We start from the raw sequence: 25576 nt of genomic DNA, 5'->3' as shown, positions 1-25576 counted from the left end.
TGTAGCAGGTGCCTGTAGTCCTAGTTACTTAGGAGGCTGAGACAGCAGGATAGTTTCAACTCTGGAGTTTGAGGTTGCTGTGAACCACTCTAGCCCGGACAACAGAATGAGTCTCTGTTTCCAAAAAGAATTTTTTTACAGTTGCAGTTGAGAAAAAGTAAAAAGAAACTGGTAAAGTAAGTTAATTTTAATAATTTATTCTATTTAATCCAAAATACTCAGCATTTTATTATCTTGATTGATAATCAATATACAAATTATTGGCTTGCCCATAGCTCAGTGAGTAGGGCACCAGCCACATACACTGAGGCTGGCGGGTTCGAGCCCGGCCTGGCCTGCTAAACAATGACAACTGCAACCAACTATAGCTGTGCGTTGTGGTGGACGCCTGTAGTCCCAGCTACTTGGGAGGCTAAGGCAAGAGAATTGCTTAAGCCCAAGAGTTGGAGGTTGCTGTGAGCTGTGATGCCGTAGTACTTTACCAATAGCGACATAGTGAGACTGCCTCAAAGAAAAAAAACAGAAATTATTGATGATCACTTCTCAGCCTTTGGCTAAAATCATGTGTAGTATCTGTTCTTATCAGTTATGTCCTCTCTCCGAGGAAACATAGTAAATGGATTTGGGGAGCAGGGAGTTGGAGTAGGAGCTTGCCCCTTTCACTCCACATATCAACCTGGTATGCAGTACTTCCAGGAACAGGGCACCTATTCATAAAAAATATTGATAATATTTTTTAAATGTTTATTCATACAAATGTATTCAAAATCTGGTGTGTATTTTATGCTTAGTTTGGGCACAAATGAGCTTGGAAGCTAAATTGCCAATGATTGAAGTAAAATACAATCCCACCAAAGCAATTGAATTGTATTTAACAGAAAAAAATTTTGCCTGCTTCAGTCTTAGAAGTAAAATTCAATGAAATAAAAAATCCTGTACAGGCTCGGCACCTGTAGCTCAAGTGGCTCAGGTGCTAGCCACATACACCAGAGCTGGCAGATTCGAATCCAGCCTGGGCCCACCAAACAACAATGACAACTGCAACCAAAAAAATAGCTGGGCGATGTTGTGGGCACTGGTAGTCCCAGCTACTTGGGAGGCTGAGGCAAGAGAATCTCTTAAGCCCAGGAGTTGGAGGTTGTCATGAGCTGTGATGCCATAGCACTCTACCCAGGATGACAGCTTGAGGCTCTGTCTCAAAAAAAAAAAAAATTCTGTACAATGACACTAGCCACACTTGAAGTGCTCCATATCCACATGTGGCAAATGACCACTGCTATGGTTCAAATGTGTCCCCCAAATTTATTTATTTATTTATTTTTGAGACAGAGTCTCACTCTGTCACCCTGTGTGGAGGGACATGGCATCATCATAGCTCACAGCCACCTCAAACTCTTGAGCTCAAGCAATCCTCTTGCCTCAGCCTCCTGAGTAGCTAAGGACTACAGGTGCCTACCACAATGCCTGGCTAGTTTTTCTATTTTTTTAGTACAGATGGAGTCTTACTTTTGCTCAGGGTGGTCTTAAACTGAGCTCAGATGATCCACCCACTTCAGGTGGATCCGGAAGTGCTAGGATTATAGGCGTGAGCCGCTGTGCCCAGCCAGTCTCCCAAATTTTTTGTGTTGTAAACTTAATCCCCAACTTGTCATTAAGCTGTAGGACCTTTAAGAGGTGATTGGCTCATGAAGGCTCTGCCCTCAAGAATGGATTAATTCATTCATGGATTTATGGGTTAATGGGTTAATGAGTTAATGGTTATCGTGGGAGGGGAGCTGGTGGCTTTCTAAGAGGAAGAGACCTGAGCTGGCCTTTTAGCATGCTCACCCCCCTCTCTATGTGATGCTTTGTGCCATCCTGAGACTTTGCAGAGAGTCTCCACCAGTAAGAAGGCCCCTGCCAGATGTTCCCCCTCTACCTTGGACTTCTTGGCCTCTAAAACTGTAAGAACTAAATTATTTTTCTTTATAAATCATCTAGTTTCAGGTATTCTATTATAAGCAACAGAAAATGGACCAAAACAATTGCCATACTGGGCAGTACAACCCCAGATCGAGATTTCCTGGCATGTGGTCCAGGGAGTATGGCAGAGAGGTAAAGAGTCTAGGTAGGCAGGAGTTTGACCAAATACCTTGTTTCCCCCAAAATAAGACCTACCCCCAAAATAAACCCTAGCAGGATTTCTATGTATTTGTTAAATATAAGCCCTACCTAGATAATAAGACCTAGTGATGGATGCAGAGAGAAGACATCTCCTGAAAATAAGCCCTAGGGTGTCTTTTTGAGAAAAAAATAAATATAAGACAGCATCTTATTTTGGGGGAAATATGGTAGCCTTGAGTCTCAGTTCTACATCTATAATCTTTAAATGCAGTCTTAAAGATTAAATGCCTCATGTCATAGATAACATTTCCTAGGTTCAAACCTCACCACTTAGATTTCAGGCAAGTTACTTAAGCTCCTTGTACCTCAGTTTCCTCATCTGTAAAATGGGGATAATACTAGTACCCTTGGCCAAGTGCAGTAACTCACACCTGTAATCCTAGCACTCTGGGAGGCTGAGGAGGCTGAATTGCTTGAGCTCAGGAGTTCCAGACCGGCCTGAGCAAGAGCAAGACTCCCTCTCTAAAAATAGCTGGGTGCTGTGGTCCCAGCACCGGTAGTCCCAGCTACCTGCGAGGTAGTCCTAGCACCAGTAGCCCCAGCTACTTGGAAGGCTAGGCAAGAGGATCACCACATTAGCCCAAGAGTTTAAGGTTGCTGTGGACTATGACACCACAGCACTTTACAGGAGGTGACTAAGTGAGACTATGTCTCAAAAAATAAATAAAATAATAGTACCCTCGTTGGGTTGTCACAAGAATTAAATAACAGGGGCAGCACCTGTGGCTCAAAGGAGTGGGGTGCCAGCCTCATATGCTGGAGATGGCGGGTTCAAACCCAGCCCCAGCCAAAACTGCAAAAAAAAAAAAAAGAAGAAGAAGAAGAATTAAATAACAATATCTGTGAAGCGCCTAGAATATAAATGCTATATAAGCATTTGTTAAAAAGTGAGAAAATGGATGGTGAGCAATGCTGTAAAAGTAAATGCATAATTCATAAATAAACCCTTTTCTGGAGAGAGGGTTGACCTTTTCATGAATTCTCTTCTCTCCAAGCTCAGAACATTTCTTTCCCCAGGTTTCTGAGCTAAGCAGACTGTTTCTATCATCTCCAGTTCTGGTGAACCTGGTTTCTGACTCCCAGCAGTGAAGTGAGAAACTCAGAGGGCTGTGCTGCTAGGGAGGAGGGGTTCATGGCAATGACTGGAGCCGTGCCTGCCTCCTTCTGTTCCACAGTCCCTAGTGACTGTCCTATGCCTGGAAGTCCACCATCGGTGTCCCCGAAACTTTTCATCTTTATACATTGCCCCACAAAATTGAAATGATGCTTTGGAACATCTGGTTGGATTCTAGGTCTTCTGCAGCCACTGACCCTGGGAATGGGCAATTCACCTCTGTATTGGAGCCTCAGTTTCCTTATCTGTAAAATAGGAAGAGAGATTAGGTCGGCGTTTTCCAAAATATACTATGTACCACTGTGGTGAGATGCCAGAAGGTTTTAGGGTCTGGAGACTGCCCACAAAGTAACATTGCACTATGTTGTGATCTACGTATTTTCTTTCAGTTTTCTTCCTGTTTCTCCAATTACTTGGGGGAGAAAGCGTTTTCTGTTTTTAACACTTCCTTTGTTAAGAAAGAGAGTTGAGGGCAGCGCCTGTGGCTCAAAGGAGTAAGGCGCTGGTCCCATATGCCAGAGGTGGCGGGTTCAAACCCAGCCCTGGCCAAAAACTACAAAAAAAAGAGAGAGAGAGAGAATGGAGCTCAGCTCAGAGCCTTCATCAAGAAAGAGAATTTAGGCTTGGTGCCTGTAGCTCGAGACTAAGGCGCCAGCCACATACACCAGCGCTGGCAGGTTTGAATCCAGCCTGGGCCCGCCAAACAATAATGACAATTTAGCTCTTTTCTTCTTTTTTCTTTTTGAAACAGAGTCTCACTCTTTTGCCCTGGCTAGATGGTATCAGCCTAGTTTACAGCAATGTCAAACTCTTAGGTTCAAGCAATCCTTCTGTCTCAGCTTCCTGAGTAGCTGGGACTACAGGTGTGCACCACCACGTCTGGCTAGTTTTTCTACTTTTAGCAGAGATGTGCTCTCATTCTTGCTCAGGCTGGTCTGGGTCTCCTGAGCTCAAGCAATCCACCTGCCTCAGCCTCCCAGAATGCTAGGATTATAGGCATGAGCCACAGTGCCCCAATCCTATCTAACTCTTCTTTATGGCAAATAATAGTAGTTTTCTATGTGGGGTCAGTGATTTAAATTTCCATTTAAAATAAATTTACCAAAAAACAAAAATAAAAAAATAAATTTACCTACGTTTTAAAAAATGAGCTGGTTGAAAGAAAAACATTATGGAAATAATATGACAAATGGCTAATCGATTTGGGGGAAAAGGTGGATGATTCAAGAGTTGCCACTCGAGGCCTGTGCTTGGGGAGCCCTTATCTGAGGGACTGGGCATGTTGCCCTTGGCGGGGAGGAGGTTTGCAGAAATCTCTCATCATCTAGATCATGCCCAGGCTGGGCCCAGGAGAGGCAAGAAGGCCAGCCCAGTGGGAGCGGTAGCAGTGGTGTAGTGGCAGCCTGGGTTTCTTCACAAGGAATGTGACTCTTGTGCCAGTGAATGGACAGTGGCCCTGTGGGGTTGTTTCCCTTACATCATCTCAGGTCATCCTCAAGATCCCCCACGAAGTTGCTGTTTACGTCCCTTGAGACGAATGAGGAAACTATGGCTCAGAGAAGTGAGGAGTGAGGGGCCAGGGGACCCGGAGCCAGTGGGTCTGACTCCAAACACTTGTGGCCTCTTGTCCCCTGCCTTGTACCACCTGTACTAGTTATGTGATGTTGGACAAGTCCCTTAGCTACTCTGAGACCCATATCCCTGTCTAGAAAATGGGATTGTCCTTCTGACAGCATTAATGAACTGCTCTCTGTTATTGGGAACTGTTACTGGCTGCTATTATTTCTGATGGGCCCAGGCTGCTGTGCCTGTCCCCCGACACACACAGCCTGACAGAGCTGAGGATTAAAGGGGTGGGGAACATTTCCTGAGCGTGGCCCATGTAGCAAGCGTAAGCTGTGTCTCTCACCAAGTTCATATAGTCCTGTGCACTAAGCATGGATTTATGCCCATTTTTATGGTTGTTTTATAAGAGGGCAAACCAGGTGTCAAAGAGCAGAAATAACCTGCCCAGGTCAGTGAGATTAACAGAATGTTCCTGGAGAAGTCTCATGACCTCCTCAAGGTGGAAGGACAGTAGGAGGATGGCCACTCTGGTTCTGACCTTGCCTCTGATAGTTAGGTGACCTTGGGCAGCTGATCTCTCCATAGGCTCAGCCACCTAATGACTGAGTGTCATTATGTGTGTGGGGCTGGGGATCTCCACATTCCCAGGAATCCCATTCTCTTCCTTCTTCCAGGGTGGAGGAGGAGGACCTGCAGATCCTGCCCCTTTGCCCCTTTGCCCCTTGTGCTACTAGAATGTTGCAGAGTCATCTGTCCCGCCTTCCTTTCTTCTGGCCTTCTTCCCTGCCTCCTGCAGGTCCTGAGCTCTTGGAGGCTGGGGAAGGAAAGGGATTATGCTTGTTCCAGCCAGGCCCAGCTCTTCCCTTTCAGAGAAAAGCTTGGGTGGGGGTGGGGGGACAAAGTGCTCAGCCAGTTGCATCAGAAAGCCTTGCGCAAGATGCCCTCCTGGGTCAGGCAGGAGACATGTCCCAAAATCCCTCCCCCAGCTCTAGTCCTCTGGGGTGCCAGACCAAGAACCTCATGCCTTGTGGGAGACACTGAGCCAGGCCTGGTCACTCTAGCCCTCAGGGAGTAACTAAGGAGTGAGAAGGGATGGAATGGTTTGGGGCAGGTGCTGAGCAAGCTTAGGCTGCTCAGTGGCCGAATTTTGGATGGAAGGTGCTCCTTAGGCCATTTGGATCCAATCCCACACACATAGTCCCCTGCCGGGGGGAGAGGCAGGAGACTTGGATACTGACTGAGTGCTGATCCTTGACTCTGGTTGTAGATGGAACCCTATTGTCTGACTTTGGACTCAAGCTACACCCTGATGTGAAATCTTGCCCATCATCTGAGCCATGACCATTGACCCTGGCCCTGGTTAACCCTGACCCTGGCCCTGAGCTGAATACGAGCTTGGCTACTGACTGGACATCCACCTTTCCCATTCTGATCTGTGACCTGAATTCCAATTCTACTTCCTGAGTTATGGCACTGGAGGTGAATTTAGCTTTGATCCATTACTTGTGACCCAACTCCTCCAACTCAAGCCCCAGATGCCCTGGTCACAGATACTCTCTTAAGAGTGTAGCTCAGCAGAGTGGAGGCTGTAGGTGGAGTCAGGCAGGACTGAGGACCTGGGGGCAGAGGGTGGAGGTTCAGCTGGGGCAGGTGCCATGTTAGTGTAAGGAGAGAGAGGACTGTCTCTCTGAGGCCAGAGCTGTGGATGGGGCATGAGAAGGGCCTGGTCTGGCAATACTGGATGGTGCATGTGGCCAGCTGGGACCTTTAAGGGAAAGCAGCCGGCCCAGGTCCTGTCCACTTCCATCTACCCAGTTATTGTCCATTTTCCCATCACTCATCCACATTATTCTCTCCCAGACCATCTGGTTCTTTTTCATCCTAACACAGGCTATCCCAAAAGTCACACATAAAGTTGCGGTACATAGAGAGAATGGGAAATTATAGCTAAATGTACCTTTATTTACTAAACGCTCACTATAAAATTTCACTAAGAGGTGGCCAACATGTAGAGAATATTTTGTAAAATTTGATAATGAATATGTATGACAACTTTAGGGGCAACTTTTGGGCAACTTCCGTATTATAACTAGAATAACATTTTTTTTCATTTGTTTAGTATCTATCTCCCACTAAACTGTAAGCTTCAGCCAAGTGCAGTGGCTCATGCCTGTAATCCCAGTACTCTGGGAGGCCAAGGCAGGTGGATTGTTTGAGCTTAGGAGTTTCAGACCAGCCTGAGCAAGATTGAGACCCCCACCTCTAAAAAAAAATAGCTGGGCATTGTGGCGGGTGCCTGTAGTCCCAGCTACTCAGGAGGCTGAGGCAAAGAGGATCACTTGAGCTGAAGAGTTTGAGCTTGCTATGAACTATGACACCATGGCAGTCTAACCTGGGCAACAAAAGGAGACTCTGACTCAAAACAAACAAACAAACAAAAAACCAAAGAAACTATAAGCTTCATTAGGGCAGGCATCTGCCATTTTGGCTCACTAGTGTAGTTCCAGCACCTGGAACAGTGCCTGGCACATGGTAAGTGTTCCGTAAATAGCAGCTGAATGCATTAATTTCCTCTGTTTGTTCATTCTCACTCGTCTAGATCATTCATCCATAATCCTCCATTCATATTTCTCTCCATTCTTCCATCTACCCTTCATTCAGTAAACATGCATCCAAATCCAGTATATATCTTTCCAGTTTCAATTATAGCATTTATACATTTATTCAACAAATATTTGCTGAGTGCCTACTACTTGCTGGGTAACATTCTAAACATAACTAGGGGTACTGCAATGAAAATAACAGACAAAAGTGATGATTACATCCCAGTAGAAGAAATATACAATAATTAATAATTATTATTATAGATATAATTATTATAGATGTAATTAATGTAATAAACTAATTAAACTATGCTCCAAGTTAAAAGATTATAGGTGCTTGGGGGAAAAAAGTACCAGAAGAGTGGGCAAAGAGGATGAGGAGGCAGGGCGAGGTGGGCAGTGGCCGTATAGAGAAGGGTGGTCCAGTGGATGCCCTGGGAGGACCTGGCGGGCACTGTTCAGGGAGGGGAACAACTTATTCAAAGTTCCAAGGGGAATCCCTACTGGTGTGCCATGGGAGGGGGGGCAGTGTGGCTGCAGCTGAGCAGGTGAGGGGAGGTAGTAACACATGGGGTCAGGAAGGTAATGGGGGCTTAGGGGATCTGGAGCTTTGGAGGCCTTCAAAAGGACTCTGAGGAGTCATGGGGAACCTTGGGAAGGTTTATGCAGAGTAGGGAAGTGGTCTGACTTACTTTTAAAATAAGATCATTTAGGGAGCTGTGCTTGGACTAAAGGAGGTAAGGACAGGGAGACGGGGGAAGGTATTACAATAATTCTGTGAAGCTCCTGTGGCTCCAAGTAGGGGATTGGCTGTGCAGATGGTTAGATGTGATTGGATTCTTGGTGTACTTTAAAGGTGCAGCCAACAGCATTGCTGATGTTTTAGATGTGGACTGAGAGGGGAAAGGAGGTAGCAAGGGTTCCTTTTAGGTTTCTTGGCCTGAACAATGGCAGGGATGGAACTGCCACGGAGCAGGGTGTTTTGGAAGCCAGAGGTTCAGCCTTGGTTGCACTGAGTCTGAAATTCTTTTAGTTGTCCTAGAGAAGGTATCTGGTGGGCATTATGATGTGTAGGCTGGGGTACAGGGGAGAAGTCTGGACTAAAAATCCAGAATTGGTGTCATGGACATGAGGCTAGGGGACAGCAGTAGGAACTAAGTCCTGACCACTCCAGCAGGAAGACTTGGGAAGGCCCAGGGGGCTTTGGGGAGAAGGAAAGCCAGGCGAGTGTGGAGGCCTGGCCACCAAGTTAAGAGGGAAAGTGATCAAGTAACAGGGAGTGGTCAGCTTCATCCAAAGCTATTGATCTGCCAAGAAGTTGAAGACTGGCTGGGTGAGGTGGCTCTTACCTATAATCCTAGCACTCTAGGAGCCCTAGGCAGGTAGATTGCTTGAGTTCATGAGTTTAAGACCAGCCTGAGCAAGAGCAAGACTTGATCTTTACTAAAAATAGAAAAATTAGCAGGCATTGTGGCTGGTGCGTATAGCCCCAGCTCCTCTGGAGGCTGAGGCAAGAGGATTGCTCAAGCTCAAGAGTTTGAGGGTGCTGTGAGCTATGACATCAGGGCACTCTACCCAGGGTGACAGAATGAGACTCTGTCTCAAAAAAAAAAAAAGTTGAAGACTGAGAATTGAGCCTTGGATTTAGCAACATGGTGGCTGTGACAAGAGCAGTTTTTGTTGGGGAGATGGGAAGTAGGAGCATGATTGGAATGAATGGGTTTAAGAGAAAAGAAGAATTAGGGACAGTGAATGTAGACAATTTTTTTTCAAAGTCCTTTAGGGAAAAAGGGAGCAAAAAATGAGGGCAGTAGCTCTGAGTAGGGCTACAGTATCAAGTGAAGGCTGTTGTCTTAAGGACCTTTCCATCTACCATTCATCCATGAGTCTAGTCAATGCCACCTGTCATCTTACCTGTCCATCCACCATTTGTCATGCATCTACCCACCCATCTATTCCTCACCCATAACAAGAGGTCTATCCTGAGCTCCTACAGGGTCCTAACATCCCTCCCAGGCACTGGGGTGGCACATGGAGAGTGAGAAATGGAGGATCTGGGCCAGAGTAGGTACTAAACTAGTTCACTAGGAGAACTGAATGAATTAAGGAGCAAGAAGACATGGCACCTGCTGTCTGGGAGCTTGGTCTAGCAGAAGAGAGGAAGAATACCTACACGGGGAAGGGGGGCTTGCCTGAGGTCACACTTTCAGTCAGTGATGGAGCCAGGTTTTGCATCCAGGTCTCCTGTTTGGGCAGCCAGGTTCTTTCTCTTCCAGGATATTCTGCCCATGGAGACAGAACTCAGCTGGGAGCAAGGAGTATGGGAGGGTGTATGGCCTTTTCAAGAGGAGCGATTTTAGGCTCATGCCTGTGGCTCAAGTGGCTAAGGCTCCAGCCACATACACCTAAGGTGGCAGGTTCGAATCCAGCCCGGGCCCGCCAAACAACAATGACGGCTGCAATCAAAACATAGCCAGGCATTGTGGTGGGTGCCTGTGGTCCCAGCTACTTGGGAGGCTGAAGCAGGAGACTCGCTTGAGCCCAGGAGTTGGAGGTTGCTGTGAGCTGTGATGCCACGGCATTCTACCCAGGGGGATAGCTTGAGGCTCTGTCTCAAAAAAAAAAAGAGGAGCGATTTTAAAATATTTATTTTGTTTCAATATTAATTGTTCACACTGGCTGAGTCACTGAATGTCAAAGGTCCATTCACTTCCCTGGCCTGACTGCCTGTCATTTGGGCTCTTAGCTTTGTAACAGTGTTATGGTGTCTGGCCTATTCACCAAGTGTTTGCAGAACCCTAAGCAAGCACTCATGATTTGTGAAAAAATAAATTCCCTCCCTCTGTCATTCCATCATTAACTTATTTACCCCTTCCTTCCTTCACTCATTCACTCACTCACTCACTCAGGGCCTCCAGAATGGAGCAAAGCTGAAGTCCTGCCTCCCTCCTTGCTCACCCTCTCCTTCTGTCACAGAAGGAGGGTGCCCATCAGATGCCAAATCCCAGCAACTATTCTCCCACCAAACCAGGTCCACAGACCTCGCGGAGTGCACATCCTACTAGACATCTCTCCTCCTTCTCCCTGCTCTGACCATGTGTCCCTGGCTAGAAGCTTATGAAATCCTAAGAGTTCTTCCATCACCAGGGCTGTGATCGCTTGGTGCCTAGAAGTTGGCTTTGAGCCATGTGACCTGGGTGAGTCTGGGACAGGAAGCTCACAGCCCTGCCCTGGTGACATCAACCCAGGCTAAGACTTGAGCAAATCCCATCACCGTTCTTATCTGTAGAACACATCTGTGAATAGACTCACAGGAGGATATGGCCTGGATAAAGATAGGACATGCCCAAGGTCACAGGCAATGTCAATGTGGGAATCCAGCCATGGCTGATCTGTTCACTCATGGACGCAGCTGTACAGCCGTAGAAGTAGACACCACAGCCTAATATTACAGGACCAGGATTTGAATACCAGCCATTTCCTGGTTGGGCGATGTTGGACAAACCATTTCACCCATAAGCGTCATCTTTATGGACATAAATTAGGTGCTTGATAAACGTAGCTGCTAAAAAGTGCAGGAGCAGAATAAGTACAAATACACCATGAATATGTCAGTGTGTCTACAGACCTCATCATACCAACTTACATGCCTGTTGATATGCACATGTATGGATGTTGGTGCATATCCAAGCATATAACGTTCTTATTCAACAGCTTGTGTGTGGGTCCACCAATTTACATATGAAGACATATTTTTTTTATTAATTTTTCTTACTTACATGTGTGTATATTAGGTTCCCACTTTTGCCTTTAGAGAATTAAAAAGGCTAAATTTAATGACTATTTAACATAAGGACTGAGAACAAAAACTTTATAAAGAATGAATGAAAATAAATACTTTCAGAAAAGAATCAGAGGGCTTGGCGCCTATAGCTCAACCGGCTAAGGCGCCAGCCATGTACACCTAAGGTGGCGGGTTTGAATCCCCAGCCCGGACCCGCCAAAACAACAAAGACGGCTGCAACCAAAAAATAGCCGGGCGTTGTGGCGGGTGCCTGTGGTCCCAGCTACTTGGGAGGCGGAGGCAGGAGACTCGCTTGAGCCCAGGAGTTGGAGGTTGCTATGAGCTGTAATTCCATGGCACTCTACCCAGGGGGACCTTGAGGCTCTGTCTCAAAAAAAAAAAAAAAAAGAAAAGAATCAGAGCATTGCTGCAACAAAATATTAAGCAATAATAATAGTAATAATGCAAAGAAAGTAACATTCACATTGTCAGATAGAAGTATGTCTACGATAGAATACTTTGCTCAGTTAACTACTTCTTATTTTGTTTTTTCCAAAGTCTCAAAAACAAGACGACTAATATTTATAAATGAAAGTAACAGATAATTTCAAAAAAAACCAGATCATGCCAAATCTTATAGACAATAGAAAAAGAAATACTTCAAAATCATTCTACTTAATCTGGATATACCTGATATTAAAATTGGAGAAAGTATATTATTATAAAGGGGAAATTACAAACAAATTTCACTTATAAATGAGGATGCAATATGCTAAATGACATATTAACATGTTGAATTAAAAATTAATGTTTAAGTAATGTACTTTGGTCCAAATTAAACATAATTTATATAATAATTAGTCACTAATTTCTTTCTTTCTTTCTTTTTTTTCCTTGCCCACACCCCCTCCCTCCTTCTCTGAAAGCATATGTTTGTGAGAACATTTGGGGCCAACATCGCACACCACTCCTGGGGTGGTGTTCCTGAGGATTTCCTTGTCATGAGCAGGAATTGGTGTTTATCTGAATAGACTCAGACATGCTCGCCTGTGTCCTTGTGAAGCTGGGTGAGGGGTTTATACAGATGACTCCCGCTCCTTATTGGCCTACTTAGCTGGCAGAATTGTGAGGTCATTTTTGCATCTGTAAATGCCGCAATATGAGTCATTCTGGACCTGGAATGGATTACTTGGATTCAAATTTCCCCTCTGCTAGCTGTGAACCCTTGGACAAGATGCTCAAACACTCTGTGATCAGTTTCCTTTTCTGTGCGTTGGAGATGAGGGTCCCCACCTCGTGGTGGTGGTGTGCGAACTGAGGGAGCTAATGTACCTGAAGCTCTGAGTGTAGCCAGACCAGTGCTATGTATGTGATTATTGCGTGCTGCTCCCCGATTCTCCCTGTCTGTCCACCGCACGTGACATTATTTTGTTCTTTTGTTACAGCATTTATCCTGCTATGTTGCCATTGTCTGTCCACAGGACTATCCTTTCACTAGACTGTGAGTCCCTGGAGGGCAGGTCCCGGTCCCAGTCATCATAGTTATGACCTGTGCATTGCCTGTTAACTCTGAACCTTGGAGTTCTCTCTTTCACGACAGCATCTAGCATTTACTGGGGACTTCTGTGCCAGACACTGTGTTAGCTCACTGGATCTTCAAACAATCCCAAGAAATCGATATCTTTGTTGTCCCTATTTAGAAGTAAAGAAATTGCCCAGGCTCACACAATGGCTTGAACACTGGCAAACTGACTCATGCTCAGCCTGTGCCCAATACGTGATTTGGGACAAAGATTTCAGGGCGTGAGTGTTGCCCTCTGTCTGCCTCTCTGACTCCACCCAGTCGGTTCTCTCACTCCTCCCTGAGAACCTCCCCGTCGATGTGGACATGCTTTCTCTCTGTCTCTGCCACCGAGGAGCGACTCAGCTCCTTGCCCTGGCACAGTGCCCTAGAGACCAGGCGGTGGCCCCAGATCACCTCTTCTCCCGTCCAGTTGGGGGTGAGAGAGCGGAGCCTCTGAAATAACTTAATCCTTTGGGTCCGTGGGGTAGGGGAGGACAGGCCCCAGGGTGCTGGGGAGGTTGAGTAGAAGGGGAATGGAGCAGGAGGTGGGCCCCACTGGTCAGGCTTCTGCTCCTCGCTGTCTCCCCACCTCAGACTGCAGAGGGAAATCCTGCAAGAGGAAACGCAGCTTCCCTCCAAGATAGGGGTGAAGCCGTCCAACTCCCGAGCTGCACCACTTCAGGGGAACACCAGAGGGCGCCCCGAGACAGCGCTGGGCCCCGCGTCTATCAGGCCCTCTTTTGTCCCCCGTGGTCTCAGGAGCCTGCAGGGTCCAGTCTACCTTTAATATGTTATGCTGGTGTTGAGTGGAGCTCTCTGTAAATGTCACTTAGGTCAAGCTGGTTGATAGCGTTGTTCAAGTCTTCCATATCCTTACTCACGTCTGTCTGTTGGTTCCATCAATTACTGAGTCCAGGTATGGAAATTATGCCTTGGGGAAGTCAACTGGGGCTCAACGCATTTAATTGTTTCCTGGCTGTTTGTTCTTCCCTTGCTTTTTATTTAATTAATTAATTTTAGTTTCTAAGAGATGGGGATCTTGTTAGTCACCCAGGCAGAGTACAGTGAGCAGTCATAATTCACTGCAGTCTCAAACTCCTTCAAGCGACCCTCCCACCCCAGCATCCGGAGTAGCTAGGACTACAGGCATGTACCATCATGCCTGGCTAATTTTTTAACTTTTTGGAAGGACAGGGTTTCACTGTATTGCCCAGGCTCTGACCTCAAACACCTGGCCTCAAGTGATCCTCTTGCCTCAGTGTCCCAGAGCACTGGGATCACAGGCATGAGTCACCAGGCCTGGCCTGCCTTTATTTTGAAACAATGTTAGAGTTATGGAAGAGTGGTAAAGACAGTGCAGGGAGCTCACGTCTCCTCAGTCTCCTCCATGCAGGGACAGCTTCTTGACCTTTCCCTGTCTTTTGTGACCTGGACATTTTTGAACAGTGCCGGCGAGATAGTGTGTGGAATGGGTCCTCTCAGACTGACAATATGGATTTGAGGGAAGAATACTACCCAGGTGAAGTGGCCTACTCATCACATCATTTCAGAGGGTAGGACACCAAGATGACCTGTTACTGCTGGTGCCTATGTTGATCATTTGGTTAAGGTGGTTGTCTCCTGATTTTTCCACTATGGAGTCACTATTTTTGCCTTTCCCCATTCTATTTGTTGGAAGAAAGTTGCTAAGTCCAGACCATGTGCAAGAGGAAAAGACTTAAGCTCCACTTCCTGAAGACTGGAGCATCAAAAACCTTGTCCACATACATTAAAACCTGGACAGAAGTGAACACATAATTGAGAGGGAGATACTTTGAGTCTACAAAACTATCCCCTTCCATCTTAAGTTTCAGCCATTCATTGTATTGTTCACTGGTGGATTTTGCCTGCAATAATTATCACTGTGGTGTTCTAATGATGCTGTTACCTTTCCATTTCTCTCAATTGTTCTACCCTTATTATTGAAATTCTTCTGTAAGGAATATTTGTCCTTTCTGTTAAATGGATTTAATCATTTGTATTGCCACTCATATCCTGCAGGTAGACAAGCGATGTCCAGAAGATTCTTCTATTTATTCCAATGGAAGAAAAGTAGTCAGAGTGCTCTTCACCTGCAGCTTTTTACCTAACGATGTAACTTGGGGATGAGTCCAGATAGGACCAGAAAGAGCTTCCTCATTCTTTACATAGTGTCCAGGGTATGCATGTGCCATACTCTATTAACCAGCCCTTACCCATGAGTACTTAGGTTGTTTCTGGATGCTTTCTATTACAAGTAACATGGTAGCGTTCCATCACATAAAATATAGCACATAGATACACTGGCAGAGGAGAGAGGCAGCAAAGGGCAGGTGTATTTTCCATTCTGATATTGCCTCTCTTGTAGGCTGCACCAACTTACACCCTGTACCAGTTTCCTAGGGCTGGTATAACAAAATGCCACACTCCAGGTGGCGTCAAACAACAGAAAAGTATTCATTCATTCTTCTGGGGGCTGGAAGTCTGAAATCAAGTTGTTGGCCGGGCCTTGCCCCACTTGAAGACCCTAAGGGAGGATCCTTCCTTACTTCCTCCAGCTTCCGGCCATGTAGGCAACCAGCCAATGGTGTCCCTTGGCTTGCAGATGCCTCACTCCAGTCTCTGCCTGTCTTCATGCAGCCATGTCCCCTCTGTCCGTGTCTGTGTACCAATTTCCCTCTTCTCATTTTCTTTCTAGTAAGTACATAAACCAGTAACGTCGTTGTTTATTATCATTGTCAAGTACTGTGTACTGTACATAACTGTATGTGTTATACTTTGATACTCCTGGCAGTGCCCTGGGTTTGTCTACACCAGCATCACCTGACACACATGTCAGTAATGTGTTGCATTATAGTTCTATGATGGCTAGGATGTCACTAGGCAATAGGAATTTTTCAACTCCATTATAATTTTATGGCACCACCACTGTATTAATATATACCTGTCAAATCTCCATCTTCCAATAAGGATGCCAGTCATTGGATTAGGGCCCACCCTAACCCAACATGACCTCATCTTAACTTATTATATCTGCAAAACCCCATTTGCAAATAAGGTCACCTTGATAGGTTCTAGGTAATTATGAACTTCTTCTCTTTTTTTTGAGACCGAGTCTCACTCTGTTGGCATTATTGGGAATTAATTTTGGTTGCTGGATTCTGCTTCTCTGAAGTGGGATGCTCTGTGGGGACGGGGCTGTGTGGAGCCCTGGGATTTGGTGGGTTACTGACAAGGTTGGCTTCTCAGGTGGCAGCTAGGAAAGAAAGCTGATGTGCCATAGACATTCTGGGTTGGGTGTCTCCCTCAGTCTCCTGAGCCATCCGCCCCATGTGAAATTCTGTTCTTGGGCCTGCTCAGCCAGGGTACCAAACCAGAGTGTTCAGGTCGGAGGTCACACTTGGCTGCTCATGGATTGAAATTGCCCGGGAAATGCTTTGTCTTGCACAATTCTTAGTCAAATTTTGAGTCAGATACTAACTTTCCTTTTTGGTTTGTTTGTTTTTTGAAACAGAGTCTCACTCTGTTGCCCTGGGTTAGAGTGTTGTGGCATCATAGTTCACAGCAACCTCAGACTCTTGGGCTTGAGCAATCCTCTTGCCTCAGCCTCTCAAATATCTGGAACTACAAGCATGCATCACTAAGCCCAGCTAGTTTCTCTATTTTTAGTAGAGACAGGGTATCACTCTTGTTCAGGCTGGTCTTGAACTCCTGAGCTTACGCAATCCACCCACCTCAGCCTCCCAGAGTACTAGGATTACAGGCATGAGCCACCATGCCCGATCCCCCAAATACTAATATTTTAAAACATAAATTTCACATAAGAATCTGGATTCCTAATTCCTCTAGACAAAAATCTGTTAACACTGTGTTTATGTTTCTACATGGCAACAAACAGTGGGGTACACTTGTTTGCATTTCATGTTGTATCTCCAGCTCTGGCCTTCAAACTTAGGGGAGTGGAGTGTTGAGACCTGGGCTATGACCCCTGAAGCCCCACTGCCTATGTATGAGTCCCAGCTCTGCTACTTACTAGCTATGTGTTCTTGGGCAGATTGTTTAAAGCCTCAGGGTCCTTATCTGTAGAACTAAGACTGATTTATTTAACAAATTTTTATTTTTGTATCTTACTATGTTCCAGGCACTGTTCTAGGCACTCAGGATATGTCAGTAAGCAAAGCAGATAAAAATCCTCCCTCTTGTGGAGGAAGGATTCCTTCTGTGTGGTTGTGGTAGACAGGTAACAAATAATGAAGCAAGTAGGTAAATTACACAGTATATTGAAAAGTGATTAATTCTGTGGAAAGCAAAAAATAAAGTCCAATGTGCACAGGGAACAGAGAAATGGGTGTATGGTAGCATTTTTTTCTTTGTTTTTTTCTGAGACAGGGTCTTGTTCTGTCATTCTGGGTAGATTGCCATGGTGTCATCACAGCTCACAGCAACCTCAAACTCCTGGGCTCAAGTGATCCTCTGCCTCAGCCTCCAAAGTAGCTGGGACTACACACCCAACTATTTTTTTTTTCTATTTTTAGTAAAGACACAGTCTCAATCTTGCTTTCTTGAGCCCAAAGGATCCTCCCATCTTGGCCTCCCAGAGTGCCAGGGTTACAGTTGTGAGCTACCTTACCGGCCCACCTTTTAAAAATAGATTGCTCAGGGAAGGCCTCACTAAGAAGGCAATGTTTGAGCAAAGACTTGAGCAAGCTAGGGAAATGACCTTATGGCTAGCTGGGCAGTTTGGCACACTAAGAGGGGGACAGCTAGGCAAAGGCTTGAGTCGAGCCACTGGAGCCCACTCTGGATGGAGAGAAAATAGGAGCAGGCAGAGTGGTGTGAGCTGAGGTTACTGAGGAAGGGGAGCATCAGTAAATTGTGTAGAGCCTTGTAGGCCACAGGGAGAGTTAGGTGGGAGCCATGGAAGGATTCCAAGCAGAGGTGGAACATGACTTAACTTTGTTCCAACAGGTCTGTCCAGCCGCTCTGTAGGGATTAGTCTTGGGAATTGGAGTGAGTACAGACATCAGAAGCCAGGAAACCAGGGTGAAACTGCTGTAATAATCCAGATGGTAGGTGAAGGTGGCTTAGACCAGGGAGCTAGACATGGCAGTAGAGAGGTGGCTGGGTACAGGATGTTTCCAAGGTTGAGTAGTCAGGACTTGCTGATGGGTTAGACTCAGGGTGTGAGGAAAAAGAGGAGTTAAGGATGACTCCAGGGTTTTGGCTGGAGCAGCCGACAGGATGGAGCTGCTAGTCGCTAAGATAGTAAGGGCGGGTTTGGGAGGGGTAATAAGGAGAACAGGTCGGGAGAGTTGACAGTCAACATCCGGGTGAATGCAGATGGAAATGCAAGTCTGGAGTTTAGGAACCAGGTGTGGGAATGAGAGTCCCCACTTCATACGCTGTCAGAGATTAAATGAATTCCTGTCTGCAAGGCACTGAGAACAGGGCCTGGCCCCTGGAAAAGATCCCGCCCTTGGCTCTAGCCCTCACATTCTTCTCAGGGATGGGGGCAGTAAATTCTCAGGATAGCTGAGGAATATGCTTCTTACCCAGGGGCACTCTCAAGCAATGGACAGATCTGCCTAGCATTGAAATCCACTCCGGGGAAGTCTTAGAGAGAGGACTTCACCCCACTGGCCATTCGTGATTGCACCTGTAAAATGAAGACAATACTCTCTCTCAAAGGGCTATGCTCAGGAGCAAATGAGAAATAATGGGTTTAAGCGACCAGCACAGAGTAGGTGCTCTTAATCTTTTTTTTCCTCCTTCCTCAGGTCTCCGTAGTCAGGGAGAAAAGGAAGCAAAGTCAACATCCATCCCAGCTGTTTATTGAAGGGAAGGTGGGATGGTGGAGTGCAGGATGATGAGGGGGCTTGGGACCCAAGAACGGAAAGTCCAGCTGAGGACCCTCCCTGAACTCCCCAGGCTGGACCAGACTGAGGGGAGGGGCGGGCCAGAGCCTTCTCTCCAGTTGCCCTTGGACGAGACTGGAGGGAGGGGCGGACAGGAGCCTGGGGCTTCTCTCCAGCTGCCATGGAGCTCCCCCTACTGGTATAGAGAAGAGATGACACCTCTGGCTGAAACCTGGCTGGGTGCTTGCAGGAGGGAGGGGCGAGCGCCCGCTCTCCTCCCCAGGGCACATTTGTTATCAGGTCAGGATCGAAATTAGGGTTTGGAGCTGTTGGTTTCGAAATATTTTTTTTAAGAGACAGAGTCTCACTTTGTCGCCTTTGGTAGAATGCCATGGTGTTACAGCTCACAGCAACCTCCAGCTCTTGGGCTTAGGCAATTCTCTTGCCTCAGCCTCCCGAGTAGCTGGGACTACAGGCATCCGCCACAATGCCCGGCTATTTTTTGTTGCAGTTTGGCCGGGGCCAGGTTCCAACGCGCCACCCTCAGTATATGGGGCCGGCACCCTACCCACTGAGCCACAGGCGCCGCCCAAGATAGGCAGACCATGCAGGACAACGACATCCCACTTCTCCTGCCCTTTGACTCTTAGAGACCATTTAAATCCAGATCCAAAGCATCTTTGGAGCCACGTGGGGTCATCAGGCCTCCAGTTACTCTCTCTGGGACAAATCTGTCTTCCACCTTGGGTATCTCCTGGGAGCCAGGAAGGTGTAGGGTTCTGTTCTAGCACATAACTAGAACTGACCCCGGAGGGGCCTTACGCAGTGAGTTCCAGCTCCCTCAGACCACTTTACTGTGTAATCTTGGACACATCACTCTTGCCTTCCTCACCCATCTCTAAGCTGGACTGAATAATTGCCCTTGGTGGTGGACTGTGGGGCTCTGAAGCCAAAACTCAGGTAGGAAGCATACTGTGAAGGCTGGCACCACCCTGGACACAGTCTGGGTGATTCACCCTGAGAAGAATGACCCCTTTACCCTGCCCCCACCTGTCTTTGGAGGGTGGTGCTTACATCCCACGGGACTAGGAACATTACAGAACTCCAGAATCTCATCCAAACCCGTAGCAGCAGAGAGGCAGAAACTTATGGCTGGAAAAGACAAGGGGCTTGCCCAAGGCCACACAGAGGAGAGTGGGGATGGGTTGAGGAAGGTGCCTACTACCCCTGAAGGGCCTCCGGAAGGAGAAACAGATAGGAAGTCTCGGGGGTACTTGAGGAAGGCTGGCATTTTGGATGAGTTGGGGTCCTACCCCTAGGGAGGGGATGTAAGCGTCAGACTTGATTTGGAGGTGGACCTTCTGGGAGCTTGAGTACACAGTAGGGCCCTTGCTGAAAGGGAGTAGTGGGGAGTCAATGGGAGGGCGGGGTGTGATGGGGAGGAGGTTGGGTCCAGACCTCAAGTCTGGCTCCTCCTCTGGCCTTGTGAGCAGCTCAGGAGTCTCGCTTGGGCTGGATGGTCTGTACAGAAGATTCCCCAAAGGGACTGGCAGGGGGTGAGAACCATGACTGGCCTCTGACATCATGGAAAATGGGGGACAGCTGCTGCTCTGGGTCCTCCCCGAAGATCTCCACATGGCCATCCCCTTCAGTGTCCAAGGGCTCTGCCTTGGTGTCCTGGCTCAGACAGCCTGTTGAGGCCCAGAAGAGACAGATGGCCAGCAGGATCCCGGATGTTGAGCAGAGTGCTATGCCTGCCAGGCGGCAGGTGCCCAGGGCATGGTTGTAGTCAGCTGCTCGCTGGTCCAATACCAGAAACTCACCCTCACCGATGCCCTCCATCTTTGGGGGTACCGCATAGCCGGTGGTCAGGGCTGCCACACCCAGCAGCAGAAGCAGTGTCCCTAAGGACAGGGTGATCTGGGGAGAGGGAGACAGACAGAGGCAGGGGTAAGACAGGGGCCCTGGACCCCAACTGGACTTAAAGGGATCAAAACTGGAGAGGCAGGAACCATAGCATACTCCTGCTAGGTCTAACTGACCGGGAGCATAAACCGTTATGTTCTGTTTTGAATTTTTTTGTTCTTTTTTTGGGATGGTGTCTCACTGTTGCCCAGGCTGGTCTTGAACTCCTGGGCTCAAGGGATCCTCCCACCTCAGCCTCCAGAGCTCTGGAATAGCTGGGACTACAGGTGCACCTGACTGCCCTCAGCTCTATTTGGAATCTTGAGGCCTCTTAGCTAATTTCCTTCCAAGCTCCCTCCTAACAGTGGGTTTCTTTGCCAACCTTGAGTGCCCCTCCATCATTATTGGGTTCCAGCTCCTCCTCTTGTCCTTTCTACACTCTCTATGTTGGGACAACTCCTATGCATTGTCACATCTCATCTCAAACCTCACATCCTCAGGGAGAAGACCCCTGGACTGAGCCAGGTCCTCTGCTCTGCACGCTGCACAGACTTAGTGCCCATTGATTCTTCACTGTACTCACCTTGGTACACTCTTGTATTAGTATTTTGGTTACCATGTAAGTGATGTCTGCTTGTCCTATAAAACTGAGAATCCTATGAGAGCAGAGACTGGCCCTATTTTTGCTCACTAAGTGTCTTCTGTGCCTAGTATTGGCATAGAACAGAGGCTGAATAAATGTTTGCTGAATGACTAAATGAGCCCCAGAGAAATTCCTTAAAGACAGGGAACATGTCTTCTTCTTCTTCTTTTTTTTTTTTTTTTCTTTGAGACAGAGTGTCACTCTGTTGCCAGGTATAGAGTGCCATGGCCTCAGCTGAGCTTATAGCAACCTCAAATTCCCAGGCTCAAACAATCCTCTTGCCTCAACTTCCTGAGTAGCTGGGACTACAGGTCCCTGCCATGAAGCCCAGCTCATCTTTCTATTTTTAGTTGTGATGGGGTCTCACTTTGCTCAGGCTGGTCTTGAACTTTTCACCTCAAGTGATCCTCCTCCCTCAGCCTCCCAAAGTGCTAGGATTACAGGTGTGAGCCACCATGGCCCGTCAGGAACCATGTCCTCTTAAACTTTGTATCCCCAAGAGCATGGCATAGTGCCTGGTAATAAGATGCTTTGAATATTTATTTATTTCTTTATTTTTAAGAGGTGGAGTCTCTCTCTCTGTCACTTTGGCTGGAGTGCAATGGTGTGAACATAGTTCAGTGCAGCCTCACATGCTTGGGCTCAAGCAATCCTCCCACCTCAGCCTCCAAAGTAGCTGGGACTACAAGGGCTCACAACCACACCTGGCTACATATGTATACATGTATATATATTTTTTCTTTTTTTTTTCTTTGAGACACAGAGTCACATTTTGTCACCCTTGATAGAGTGCTGTGGCATCACAGCAAACTCAAACTCTTGGGCTCAAGTGATTCTCTTACCTCAGCCTCCTGAGTAGCTGGGATTACAGGAGCCCGCCACAATGCCCAGCTATTTTATATATGTGTGTATATATATGTATATATACATTCATCTTGGGTAGAGTGCCATGGCATCATAGCTCAGAGTAACCTAAAACTCTTGGTCTTGAGCAGTCCTCTTGCCTCAGCCTCCCAAGTAGCTGGAACTACAGGTGCCTGCCACGATGCACTGTTAGTTTCTCTATTTTTAGTAGAGATGGGTTCTTACTCTTGTTCAGGTTGGTCTCAAACTCCTGAGCTCAAGCAATTCACCTTGGCCTCCCAGAGTGCTAGGATTACAGGTGTGAGCCACACCTGGCTACATTTTTTTAAATTATTTTTCTTAAAGATGAGGTCTCACTACGTTCCCCAGGTTTGTCTTGAACTCCTGGCCTCAAGCAGTCTTCTTTCCTCAGCCTCTTGAGTCACTGAAATTACAGGCATGAGCTATTACACCCAGATGCTGCTTAAAACATTTTATTTTATTTATTTTTTTGAGAGTTTCACTTTGTTGCCCTCAGTAGAGTGCCATGGCACTGTAGCTCACAGCAACCTCAAACTCTTCGGCACAAGTGATCCTCTTGCCTTAGCATACTGAGTAGCTGGAACTACGGGCATCCACCATAACGCCCAGCTATTTTTTAAAACTTTATTTATTTATTTATTATTATCATCATTATTATTATTATTGTAGAGACAGAGTCTCTACAGTGTGCCATGGCATCACACAGCTCACAGCAACCTTCAACTCCTGGGCTTAGGCAATTCTCTTACTTCAGCCTCCTGAGTAGCTGGGACTACAGGTGCCCGCCACAACGCCCAGCTATTTTTTTGTTGTAATTTGGCCAGGGCAGGGTTTGAACCCGCCACCCTCGGTATATGGTGCCGCCCCCTATTTTTAGAGAAGGGGTCTTATTCTAGCTCAGGCTGGTCTCTAACTCCTTAGTTCAAGCAATCCACTCACCTCGCCCTCCCAGAATGCTAGGATTACAGGTATGAGCCACCGTGTCCAGCCATCTGCGTTTTTTTTTTTTTTTTTTTTTGAATCTGAAGTAAATACTGGGAGAAATGCTGACTTCCCTTGGATGGTGTGGAGTGAGGGTCTGAAGCCATTTAGAGAACACTTGCGAAGAGCCTGAGACTAATAGGCTCCAACAGTAGAGGACCATGAAGAGCTCACAGACTAAGAGAAACCTTGCACACTCCTCAGTGTAATGGCTTGAACTGTTGGATCAAACTTTGCTTGAAGGCACCAAACCTCTAGTCTCTTGTAAAAAATAAGGACTATTTTGCTTTTATTATTTATGCCCATTCAAATTTGGTTTTCTACTGTATGAACTTGCAAAACTCCCTACTACACTATCCCTTGCCTTTCTTTCCTCTGAGCCTTAAATTCAGTCCCATCTCCTTCACCAAGCCATAGGACTCAGAGGACTTCCTCCTCTGACTTTACCTTCCAGCACGTCAAGGGCCAGGATTGGTTGGGGCATAGGACTGGGGGTCCCTCGAGGTCATCGCTGAGAGCAGTGCCTGCACAGTCCTCATAGAAGAGGTGCAGATAAGAGCGGACCCCATACCACTTGCCATCCTCCACGTTGGGGCCATGGCTGCAGCTGCAGGAGCGATCACAGCTGGGCATCACAGATCCCTGTGGGGCAGACAAGGTGCAGGGGACAGAGAGAGGGGTCAGTGAGAGCTGCCCATGGTGACCCTCCCACCCCCCAGAATCTTTGTGATCTTTGTGCCTCACTTGCTTTTCCTGCCACTCTAGACACTTGAAACTCCCTGGGCAGCCTGGCCTTCTGGAATCCTGCTCCGTCTTATCTAAGTACACTGAATAAGCCTGCTTAGCCCAGTGTCAGTGTCAGTTAATGTGCGTGTTTACTCTGGAGGCCACCCAGTGGCTGGAGCTACCTGCTCTGGAACCTGACCACTTGGATTGGAATCCAAGGCCGGTCACTTTCTGGATGTGTGACCTTGGACAAGTGCTTTCACCTCTCCGAGCCTCAGTTTCTGCATCCGTAAAACAGGACTAATAATCATACCTGTTTCATACAATAATTATGTCTGGAGCTGAGAAATGGCAGATGTTGTGATTTTGACTATAGTTTTTTTTGTTAATTATTTTCATCCTGAACTTTTTGGGCGCCATGTCTGGAGTGAGAGATCTTCTTCCAATCCCTTAGAAATCTCACTCCCCTTCAGGACTCCTACTGGGGGTTATTGTTACGGCTGACACTTGTCCAGTCAGGCTGGAGTTTCCAAGCTGTAAACCTCTAAAAGTTCCATCCTCCAGGGCTACCCTTCATTAACCTCCAAAGTCCAGGGAATTTTTCTCCATGGGAGTGAAAATCAGAAACCCTCGGTATTAGGGGCTCTTAGACTTAGGACTTTTGAATTCCTGGAGAAATCTATTTAAGAAACCTCTTTTCACAAAAGGGGACACTGAGGTCTTGGGAATGGGGAGGTGGGTATTCACACACAGGTATGGCTAGTACCAAAGCCAGGGGCTGCTGGGGAGGGGCTGGGCTTCTGCGCCCGACTCCCAAGAAGGGCCCTCCCTCCTCTAAGCCCATTCAAACAAAACAAAACAACATGTCTAAAGGGTAAGACCCGGGCTTCTCTCAGTTCCAATCAGATAGGCCTTCAAATGCCTGCGCAGAGAGTCAGCCGCGCGCGCGGACACACTCAGCACAGAGTAACACACGCACACACACAAATAGCACAAAGAAGAACCACACAGAGAAATACCCAGATAGGCACACAATAGACAATCAGGCAAAACACACGTCAACACAGAGATACAGATACAGACACAGGCGTGCGCACACATACACACAGAGCTGGGGGTGCTTCTCCGTGACCTCGCAGAGCCGCACCGCGCACAAGATTACTGTCAATTAAAGCTGTCCATAAATCACCGCTGTCCACCGCCACCCACTTACAATTCAAGGAAAAGAAGAGGGGGCACAAAAGTAAAAATATATAAGAAGAAAAAAAAAAAAAAAAAAGAACTTGAGAGAGAACGAAAAAAGTAGAGACCAAAAGCGAAAGACCCAGAGGAAGAAGGAGCGAGAAAAGAGCTCCTGGAGCGGGGTGGGCGGGGCTCTTCGGGGGCGCGGCCAGCGCGGTGTCCACCCCCTGCTGAGGCTCTGGGGAGGTCTGATAGGGAGCGTGAACACGGGCCTGGGGGGCCATTGGAACCTCTTAATGAGAGAAGGTCTATTAATCTCTAATGCAGAGACCCTTAATTAAAGATCTCAGGTGAGGGGGCAGCGAGGGGGTTCAGGGACTGTTGGCCTGAGTCAGCTCCTCCCCTCCAATTCACTGCTCCCCCCGCCCTCAATATGTAGTCCCTCAATCCTGCCGGTATTGCAGAAGGAAGGTGACCTTGACTGTGCCTACCCCGCGGCCTAGGCCCTCCCCTCCATATTAATGTTGCAGGGAGAAGGACTAGCCGGCGGGGGGCAGCATGGGGAGGACAGGAAAAGGTCCTGAGGA

At 47.2% G+C, this 25576-nt stretch overlaps 1 protein-coding gene and 1 pseudogene across 2 annotated transcripts; one reads left to right on the top strand and one right to left on the bottom strand.

Annotated features, from left to right (window-relative positions):
* Positions 1 to 535: 535 nt before the first annotated feature.
* On the top strand, positions 536 to 712 carry LOC111722432 (annotated as a pseudogene).
* Positions 713 to 20161: 19449 nt separating this feature from the next.
* Positions 20162 to 23726, bottom strand: NRSN2 (neurensin 2). Of its 2 annotated transcripts, XM_023508498.1 has the most exons (3): positions 23529 to 23720; positions 20491 to 20587; positions 20162 to 20358 (listed from the first exon to the last, which is right to left on the bottom strand). In XM_023508498.1, exons 1-3 carry the CDS (start codon positions 23712 to 23714, stop codon positions 20162 to 20164), a joined length of 480 nt encoding a protein of 159 aa, XP_023364266.1. In that variant the 5' UTR covers positions 23715 to 23720. The 2 variants fall into 2 exon arrangements, with proteins under 2 accessions (XP_023364266.1, XP_012668698.1); XM_012813244.2 differs by having other exon boundaries at positions 20162 to 20587; positions 23529 to 23726.
* Positions 23727 to 25576: the final 1850 nt, after the last annotated feature.

The sequence above is a fragment of the Otolemur garnettii genome, unplaced genomic scaffold, assembly GCF_000181295.1.
Source record: "Otolemur garnettii isolate 467f Iridium unplaced genomic scaffold, OtoGar3 scaffold00251, whole genome shotgun sequence".
Taxonomy (NCBI): domain Eukaryota; kingdom Metazoa; phylum Chordata; class Mammalia; order Primates; family Galagidae; genus Otolemur; species Otolemur garnettii.
This window is presented reverse-complemented; position numbering and strand designations above follow the sequence as displayed.

Coding starts and splice junctions, on each gene's coding strand:
- NRSN2 (XM_012813244.2), bottom strand. CDS start 23,714: ATGCCCAGCTGTGATCGCTCCTGCAGCTGCAGCCATGGCCCCAACGTG. Junction 20,588..23,528: donor GGCCCTTGACGTGCTGGAAG/GTAAAGTCAGAG, acceptor CCCTCTCCCCAG/ATCACCCTGTCCTTAGGGAC.